General features: G+C 41.1%; 1 protein-coding gene across 1 annotated transcript; it reads right to left on the bottom strand.

The window, feature by feature from the left end:
* Nucleotides 1–1,608: 1,608 nt before the first annotated feature.
* Nucleotides 1,609–10,422, bottom strand: synm (synemin, intermediate filament protein). The gene is made up of 4 exons (XM_076992202.1): nt 9,490–10,422; nt 8,227–8,351; nt 6,033–6,103; nt 1,609–5,903 (listed from the first exon to the last, which is right to left on the bottom strand). Exons 1-4 carry the CDS (start codon nt 10,285–10,287, stop codon nt 3,673–3,675), a joined length of 3,225 nt encoding a protein of 1,074 aa, XP_076848317.1. The 5' UTR covers nt 10,288–10,422; the 3' UTR covers nt 1,609–3,672.
* Nucleotides 10,423–10,443: the final 21 nt, after the last annotated feature.

The raw sequence follows: 10,443 nt of genomic DNA, 5'->3' as shown, positions 1-10,443 counted from the left end.
TCTGTCATTAAGCACCACACCTGAAATAAGAGCCAGTCAAGAATAACGCTTGTTTATGATCTGTTGCCATAACGCACTACATCTGCGTCAAGAGCCATTAACGCATGTTGAATAAAACCAATAAAAATATAGTATTTAGAGCGTTCTAAATATACACTGACATTTGTTCCTTCTGATGTCATGCAGAAAAAGCCACTGAAAGAACTCACTGGTGCCTGATTTCTCGTAACTAGTCTCCACATGCTTGTAAGTTAAGGAGCTCTGTTGCTATGTTGCTTTGTTGTCGTATCTAAGTGCAAGATGGCTCCAAGTTTCAGCCTACTAATCAGTGGTCTACTCTTCCTCGGGCTCCTAACCTTTCCCCACTCGTCCAGCCGATAACACGGCGCACAGATCAGGTTCTCGGCCGTGGAACAGGGACAGCAGCTGTGGACCAGAGCAACACACCCCAGCTTATGGAAGTGCTGTAAAGTCCAGTGGGCATTCAGATGAGCAGAGAACGAAAACCCGGCTGAACTGAAGTTGCTAAGTGCCGTTAGTAGTAGTGGAAACAATAGAAGTAGTGCTGTTGCAGGGGAGCAATAGGAGGTGTTGGTGAAGACAGCACGCTGCGCTGTAGACATGCTTCATAACAAATCGGCTTCTGCAGACACACTGACATTTTTACAGCTACATTCCCCCTAAAAAGGGGCCTCAACTGTTCGGAGAGAAAGAATTGAAAATACTAATCATCAAGGAAGCACTGCACACACACTGCACACACACTGCACACATTCATTTGTGGATACACTTTTCTGTAAATCTGAATGCTTACTATGTGTTGGTTTGGATTATACCTGCATGAATCCTGTGTAATTGTGTGTTTATGCATTTGAGTGAGCTTTGAATCCATTTGAAGGTTGAAAATGGAAACAGTTGGAATTATTAACCTGAAGATGTTATTGAGATATTACCAAATCTATCTGAAGTTGGTTGGCAAACTTTATTTGATGTAACACAGATCGAATCCTTAGTCTTTGGAAGAAAATAACAAGATCTCAGCAGTGAGCTGACAGTCTGCAGTGTGCTGGGTGCAGAGGGACGTTTGGACTTTAAGAGACAGAAAGGGAAGATTTATTTGTAGCAATGGCGTGTTATAGTATCTGTGTGCCAAATTTACTCCCTCCGATTGAGCAGGCAGCCTCTTCCTAAATCACCAGTGCATATATATTAAATCACCAGTGTCCATTTACTAACATTATATCCAGCATGATCCAAGATATCCCACAGGTCCACTCCCACATTTACGTGAGACTTAACAGTGAGAAAATCCCACACCATGGCCTCCTCCTATTTAGACAGATTTAGAAAACTGATCCCAGCACAGCTGCTTCAGCAGCAGAAGATCAAGGACTAAACTGGCAATAAACTAAGTCTGGATTAGCAGATGATATCTGCTGTGTCTTTTCACCATTTCTAAGGGGTTCTGGTCTGACTAACACATTTATGCCATCAGCTTCTCTCACACAATTGGAATGCTCTGCTCTGCCAGAACCCCTCAGGTGGACTCTCCGGCCCTTCACTGTTACTGTATTTTCAAATTCAGGAGTTAGGACACAGACACTGAAACACACTTGAAGGGTTTATTGCTTTTCAATTGGGAACCAATGGCAAGAGTAAGTGCGGACAGAAAATCTGACAGGGAAAAAAGTAGGAGTCAAACTTCACTGTCATTACACTCTTCATTAAACCTCAAACTCAATTTATGTCCTCTCAAGCCTTTCTTGATATGAGTAGGTTTATCAGTGTACATATCACAAAAAACGTGCTTCTATGCTCGTTTTAAAGCAAGCATATGCAAATGTAACATAAAGAAAACAAAGTCTCAGTTAACAGCATAAGGTAAGATTATACTGCAAGTTTAATGTCTGTTTCTCAGACATCATCCCAGTGCTTGTTGGCAGGTAGTTTGCTAGAAATGTCCCTAAGTTCTTTAAAAACGAATATGTGACATTGGCCTAAACAAAATTTTTCATAGTTAAAGCTTTAGCACTTTCACCAAACCAAGTGTCATAGTTTTCAAATGTGTAAATGCACAATATCTTTGCTTATGTGACAAGAGAAACATTAACTGCAAGAGTGTAAAACACAAGACATACATGCAGGATCTTTAGTCTTTTTTTGAGAATATAAGAAAAAATGTTGTTCACTGTTCAACATCATTTATTGATCAATCTAAGACCTGCACAATCGTCTAAAGGGGTCTACTCTACTGCACACTGGCCTCCTTCCACCTCCTCCTTCCCCCACTCTCTCCACCACCATAAACACGGTCCTGAAATAACCACACATTATGTAAACCATGGTTCTGAAAGACCTTAAGGCATCCAGGTAGCTCAAACGCTGCTGTGTTAGAAGTCTACTTTTAACTCTCTCTCCAGCCCTCACTTAATGGAGTGCAAAGGAAAGGTCACCCTCATTCTGAAAGCACTGAATAGCTGGATTAGTAAATGCTGCATTAATGTTATTTAAGATGAGAGGAACCGAAGAAAGGCAGCAAGGACAGTTTAGAATGGCCTGTTAATCACAGCATAAGAAACTCACAGAAGTCAAATGGAGGTTATACTGCAAGTCTGCCTATTCGGCATCTACGATTAAAATCAGTACAGTAGAACCCCGGAACTCGACCGCCTCAGTACTCGACATATTTGGAGTTTGACGCAAAATTTTGAGATCATTTTGTCTCGGAGCTCGAACAAAACTTTGGAAAACGACCCAATTCATGTGACTTTTGTAAAGAAAATACAGTTTGTGCTTCACTCACATGCTGCATTAGTTGGCGTTGTTGTTCAATGGGTTTTAAATCATTTTGAGGCTGTACTTCAAGCGTTTGCTGTATTTTTGTTGGTTTTTATACTGTTTTAGACAAAAAACATGGGTCCCAAGAAAGACATAGCAAAAGCAAAAGAGGAAAATGGTAAAAAAAATAATAGAGTTGTTCATAGAGAAGTATGAAGGCGATCATAGAGGAGTATGAAAAAGGCATTTGTTTGATGGGCATAGGATTGGAATTCAACTTGATGGTTGAGAACGGATTAATCCATTTTCAGTTATTTCTTATGGGGAAAATTGATTCGGAATTGGACTGCATTGCTTCTCAATGCTCCTTCCGGAACGAATTAACATCGAGTTCCAAGGTTCTACTGTTTCTTGTGTCAAAACTGGAAGACTCCTGCTCTGCATGTCTGTTTCTGATCTTAAAGCACCCATTTTTGCATTTCTTTCTTAAAACATTTTTCTTAATGCTCTAGTCTACAGCATGTATATTTGCATATATGTTTTACCTGTTAGAAAAAGAAACCCTTTGTGGTAAGTAAAGCTAAATTTGATCTTGTTGAAAACAAAAAAGGTTTATGTATCTTCTATAAAAATACACTGCCCATAAAGATATAATAAAAAAATCAAGAATACAAAATGAAAGCAAATAAAGCAAAAACAGAAGACTTAATATTTAATACTAATATATAGGTTTAATATAGGTTTAGCTGTATGTGTTTTGTTTTACTTAACTTTCAAAAAAATATTATTGCACTTTTTATTATTATTTTATAGTTTTATGTTTTTATGTCTAAACAGCAAATAGATGTGTGTGTAACTACAAACCGTATATGACAAAGTAAACGAATAAGTCAGCTAGTCCTCATTACTGCTTTCCAGGTAAATGGTAGCAATTCGTTTCTCATGAGTGTCTGTCAGTGAAGGGTGAGTCATCTGGGTCTGTAGGGACTCTTGCACCATGTCCCCTTCCTCTCTGTGTCCTCCAGAATCTGCACCTCCCATGCTTGTTGACCCAGATGAGCTGTTGTTAATATTCATTTGAAAAGTGAAAGATCTCTCATTAGGCTCCAGCCTGACGACTTTTTCCGTCTTGCCAACTTCACCAGCTAAACTCCAGTCTTCAGTTTCCTCAAGGGTGGTCATCCATGGAACGTCCTCTGTTTGGACCTCCGTTCTGGAGACTCTCATCGTATAACCTCCATCAGCTCCAGCAGTGAATGCTTGGTGAAGCCCAGGATGGGAGGACCGTAATGCTGCCATCACCTGTTCTTGGCTCAGGTCATCTGCCTGATCATCCAGCAGGCCAGAATCCTCGAGGCTCTGAGTGACATTGACCTGTGCCACAATAGTTGTGGTTCCACTATCTGAGACCTTTTCTACCTTCTTGATATCAATGGATACATTGTCAGAATCCTCACTGGCCTGTGTGAAAAGAGCAAGCTCTTCTTTCAGAGCTCCAGATACTGAGGCCTCTAGATGCTCCAGTGCACCTTTCAGCTGCTCTCTGGGGTCCAGAGACTCTTCCTTCAGGACCTCCAGCATGGACTCTTGCACTGTTGGAGAAACACGTACCTCCTCCTCAATGATGCACTCTGGAAAAGTGTCTCTTTTGGCATAAGCAAGTGACTCTCTGTTATGGTCACCTTCATGGTACCTACTGCCTGTAGGAAGAGCTTCATCTTGGTAGTATCTCTCATCTGAAAGGTCTTCCACCACTCCATAATGTCCATAAGACATGAATCCACCGCCTTCCTCTGATTCAGACAAATTGTCTTCTGGGGTAGAAACAAAGTATTCCTGAGTCTCTTGGACCTGGGAATAGTATGGTAGACTCTCATCTTTGGATACCTCCTGAACGTGCACTGATCCACTCATGCCATGTCCTGAGGATTTCACATCTGTCTCATCTGTACTCTCGTGTTGTTTAGTTGTTGGAGGTTCATTCTCTGACTCTTCAATCCTGAAGAACATCGGTGAGGCTCTGAAGTAAGGTTTGGATGTTTCCTCCACAGTCTCCTCAATTTCAACTTGCCCTTCTTCATCACTTTCTACAGGCTCCTCTATTATCTCCACATTGACAGATTTGTTTTCTAGACTTTCACCTTGAAGACCAAGACTGAGAAGATTATGAATCATGCTTCCTGTTGGGGTACCTTCGATATCCTCCAGGGAGACCTTCTTCACCCCTTTACTGAGGAGCTCCTTGAGAGCAGAGTCATCTGACAGATTTACATCCTCTTCCACTTTTGTCTGCAGTACTATCTGAGTCTTGGTGCTTCCATCTTCTTGCTCCGTTTTCTCCACATGGTATGTGATCTTTGAATCAGCAGACGCGCCGAGTTTGGTTTCCAACCCAGCTGGTTTCATTACCTTCTCAATAATTTCCTCCATGGACACAGAGTCCAATATTTTTTCCTCACCTTCATATACCTTCGGTTCCACTTTATCAGGCGCTTTTAAATCTTTTCGATCATCACGTTTAGACTTCTGCTCGTGGACAAATTGTGTTTCAACGGGTTTCACAGTTGCTTTGGCAGGGCTAGTTTCTTCCCTCTCATCCTTTCTCTTGTTCTTCGTATCTACAACTTTCTGGTGTTTCTCCTCTGTGGTGCTTAGGTTCATCATGGGAGGTGACACAACTCTCACTGATTTCAGCTCTGCTGCTGGTGAAACCATGGAGACAGGTTTGTTTCCTGTTTCTGACTGGAGAAGGTGGGTCCTCGGTGGGTCCGGTGACGTCCCTATGATTTTCACATTCATTTCCCCCACCAGTTCTTTGGTTCTTCCTCTGTCTGAGGCTACAGGTTTGGGCACAGTTTTTGTGGCTGCTTCCTGTGTTGCTTTGGTGAATGAGATCATATCCCTTCTTGCAGCCGGGCTCTGTTGGGCTTGGCGTGACACAGTGATAGGTACAATCTTGGAGACTCCATGGGAATCAAACTTACTGGATACAGTGGATATTCTCAAGCTGGAAATGGGCTCCATATATCTGAAGTCATGTCCTGTGAAATGCCTTCTCATTTCTGGTCGGGTAGCTGTCATTGTGGATTTCTTAGGAGTGTAAGGTTGAGGTGGTAATTTAATTTCTATGAGAGAAAAAACCAAGTGTAATATTACAAAAACTAACCCACTATTGTTTTCAGTATGATATTGAATAATGCTGAATATTGGACCTTATAGATAGGAAAATTGACTAAAAAACAGCACAATTGTACCTATTATTCTTTCTCTTGAATGATGATTAGCCCTTGTCTGAGCAAGTCTTCCTTCTTCTTCCAGAAGTGCCCTATGGAGAACAACAAAACCAAGTCTCAAGGTTATGTATGTAGTGTTTGAGGAGAGGACCTGGGGGAGCTATGCATCCAAACCACCTGGGCTAACTTAACTTATTCCTTTCACCTGTCTGGAAAGTGCTGATCACCTTGTTCTGCCATCACCAACAAAACCTTAAACTCGAAGCAAGAGAAGATAACCAATGATATACCTTCTCCTACACAGAAACAAAATGTTCATGAGCAGTAACACAGGTTCTTCAGGTCTTGCAGGTTGTTCTATGAAACCCACCTACCTTAATGGTGCTAGTGTATAACTTCACACCATCACAGTGAAGGGGGGGGAAAAAGAAAACACTGGTGGAGCTACTGTTCAGTACATCCCCTGTGGATGTCACCTCTGGGTCTGCTGAAAGACCAAACTAAAAATAACAAGCCCAACACATTCTGTTTTCTTTATGGCTTAGAATGTGGTTCTGTGACACATTGGCTTGCTTGTGTTGCCACTTAAGAAGGAAGATATGTATAAGTATTTAAAGTTATATTCCCAATTAGATAGTTTTCATCTTAAAGCCAGTACAGAAAATGTAGTTTGATGAAATGTGTACTGGCATATTCTGACAAATCTCTTCAAGCAAACAGCATTTACACCACACCTGCCCTACATTTATGAAGTCTAAGTTTTACAAGTAGCCTTTGTATATCTTTGAAATGCCTACAACAAACATGCAAACACAATAACCAAGGCTGTGTTATTAATCTCTGCAGCGTTTCCAAATGCGCAGACTGAAGCTGCTCTGTTGCTTTGGTGATAAAACCACTAAAAATAAACTCCAATGGCTAAGGTTGGACATCGGTATCTGCTGCATACAGCACTCATATGGATCTCAGAACTATGTGTAAGAGATGACACAACAGTTTGGGCATGCATGTAAATGTGATCAGCTGTAAAACATTATTAGGAATGCATGAACATGCAAATGCAATATGTAGAAACAGCAGAAAAAGCTAGCAGTGCCTGTTTGCCTTCACTGCATAGTATGTAGTTACCCTGAGTGCAAACCAGTGGAGCAAAAGTCATTCTCTTAATGTCAGTGAAAAGCTTTGGCATGGGGTCTCTGTTTCATTCTCCATTCTGCTTGTGTTGGCACAAGACCATGGGAAGACATATTCTTCCCACTATGGACTTAAAGACAGAGTCATTCACACTCATATAACCCATGTATCCTCATTCTTCCATATTTTGGAAAGTTTGGAGGTTTGATTTGTTTTTTTTTTTTGTTCTGATAAATAATTTGTATCACGTGATCAAGTTGCAAACACTGCACTACATATTTTCGTGTAATTTCATTGTCATGTTGAAAAATTTGCCTTTCATAACCCCCCCCCCCCCCCCATCACATAAAAGCAAATAATGAACGTTTTCTTCACTAGGACATTCCTTCTAAGGGTCATAACTACTGACGCTAAAAAGATCTACATGTATAAAAACAACCTCTGTCAAACCTCTGTTTGAGCTCAATTGTGAGGTAGAAGTACCAGGATGAGGGAAAATATCTGTTCAATTCACTACTAACAAGTTAAACTCACCACTGTGTAATTTTAAAGATAAATGACATAGACCATAGTCCTAAAATAGATTAGTTATAAGCAAGATAAAGTCCATTGAGGTGTCTGGTAATATACAGAGATACTGGACTTGACAGATGAACCCCACTTCATTCTTACTTTCCCCTCCTTTTTCTAGCTATGGCCCAGCCTTCTAGTCCAGCCTTTTGTTTAGTTTTTTCCCCTTTTCTGGAGGATTTAGTATAATGACCATTTTATGTTGTTTTCCAGATGTTTAATTCCTTACCGGTTGTTTTTACATTCAGGCTATAGTGTATCTGTGCTCTCTCAGAAGAAAGGAATGCCTGATGCCCCTGTTTACAGGAAATGTCACATATAGATGGGAATCATTTTACTGGGAAAGCACAGAACCTCAAAATAAAGATGCACTATTTAAACACACAGAAGCTTGCGTTCTTATAGTAATTAAAACTTTTCATCTGTTATCTCTGCTCACATTACCTAATGCTTCTGTATCTAAATCTTCTAATATGTATGCCTGAGGGCACACTTATGAAAGAAGCCTTACCTGTATGCAGCCAGTTCTAGACCGAGCCCCATTTTGACCTGTAGGAGGTCCTGGTGTTCCTTCAGCTTTTCTGAAATAGTGTTGCCCAGAAGACTGCGCTCATGTTCCAACTCTTCAATGAACATCTGATAGAAAACAAGAAGGCGGATCGATTTTGTTTTACCGTTCTTCAACCAGTGGATCAAAGTCACCCATAGCATGTCAATGTTTGAGTCGGGTATGTGAGATTACGGGTAGAACTACAGGGTGTGAGTGTGTATGTAAAGGCTGATCCAGAGCACTTCTGTTTTACATATGAAAACTCATTACATTTATAATTAGCATTAAATTAAAGAATGCCACACTGTGGATGAGAATTAACAGAATTTAACAAACACTTGACTTTTGAGCTTATTTTATTTGTATTTATTTAGATAACAATTTATAGCGAACATTTATGGTTCCTAATGGACTATCCTAGTGGACTATGCGTCCTTATTATGGACTATCAACACCAGGCATCCTTCTCAATATAAGAAAATTGTGAATCTCACTGTGAATCACAAAATACAAGTGAATCACAAAATCTCTAAGTGATTCAAATGAATCACAGAATTCACTAAGTGAATCTAAGTGATTCTGGTGAACCACTGTTTCTGTGCATCTGTTGCAACAACCCCACCCTTGCCCTCTTTCCCCACTGCCAATGTTCATTTGAAAATGGAGAAGTCTCAGGCATATATATTCAGGAAAACCTAAATCCTCTTGAGAATCAATACGTGTGTGCTACTTACAGTAATATGACATGGCATACTTTTCACTTCTTTGTTTTTTTCTAATGGCAATATTAATGTTCCCTCTAAATCCCACACCACAATGCACTGTCTTAAATAAGCTAATAAGCAAGTGTTCATTAGGTTAACGTCATTAGCCTTTCTGTTAGTGTTCAGCTATAATAGTCTTACGATTGTGAAGCCTGTAAAAATTATTCTTAATTTGTCAGATATTCATGTGTGACATAAGCTTTGTTATAATTCCATTCTAATAATGTGAGACGGATATACACACGTATACCGTCGCGATTTAGTGGGACTTATTTTTAGGGCGATGTCACTTCGTAGGCCAGCACAACAGCTGTCTCCATTACTACAATATTTATTTGTATGAGTGGGTGTGGCACTCCTCGGGGGTGGGGGTGTCTGATCTCACACGCAGACTAACGTTTCCATGTTCCATTTCAAGACTTAAGGATTTTCATTTTTAAATACATTTTTGTTTATTTACCTGGTACTGATTGACCTCTCCTCTAAAATTGTCTTGCACGTTCACGAACTGCTCCTCGAGATCCATCTGCATCTGGGATTGTTTCTCCAATTCTGCTCTCAATCTGTTCACTTCTGACGCATATTGCATCTTCTCTCTTCTAATGTCCTCCAGCCTCGTCTGATCGGCTTTAATCGAATCTTCGATTTCTTCGACCCTTTGCCGATACATCTCTAAAGTATCCGACCAGCTCTCTGTCAGGTTAAGCGCGTACTGCTGGACTTCGTCCGTGCCAACTACAGGTGGCCCATGATACGTTTGGGTTACCACAGGTACGACTCGCTCATGTACCTGGTTCCTAAGCTGGCCAATTTCCTTTCTGTGAACAGTTTCCAAAACCGCATATTCATTCTCCAGCTGAAGTAAGCGCTGCTCCAACGCCTGGTTGGTGTGGTGAGCCTGGTGGATCTCCATCTCACAACCTTTCAATTCACCATCGATACTTTTGTTTACAGCGCACTCGTCGGAGCGCATCGCCTGGATCAGCTGAAACTCTTTGCGAAGCTTCTCTCGTTCCATCTCCGCTTTATTTTTCTCAAACGATAGCTGCTCCACCAACCGCCTCATCTCGCGTAGTTCGGCCATGTGTTTGCTCTCCCATTCTTCACACCTGTTCTGTCTAAGCGAATGTATTTCTTTTATTAGGTGGCTATTTTCTTGCTCTAACAACTTTGCTCTCGACAAGTAATGGCCAAGCCTTTGATTGAGCTCCTGGAGTTGAAGCTTTTCGCTCTCAAACGGCCTCCTCGACGGAAACATTTTCTCCGAATGTGTATACCGAAGTACTGAAAGAAAAGTGCCGTAATTAAATAAGGGGGGATTATTCCAGGGTTGTTCGCGGTGCGTCTGTAGCTGGGTTTATGCTGCGTTAAGGCTGGGTAAGCCTGGACATGCGCAGTGGGGCGGCGCGCGTTC

The sequence above is a fragment of the Brachyhypopomus gauderio genome, chromosome 2, assembly GCF_052324685.1.
Source record: "Brachyhypopomus gauderio isolate BG-103 chromosome 2, BGAUD_0.2, whole genome shotgun sequence".
In the NCBI taxonomy this organism is placed as follows: Eukaryota; Metazoa; Chordata; class Actinopteri; order Gymnotiformes; family Hypopomidae; genus Brachyhypopomus; species Brachyhypopomus gauderio.
Note: the sequence above shows the minus strand (reverse complement) of the source record. Positions and strands in the feature narration are given on the sequence as shown.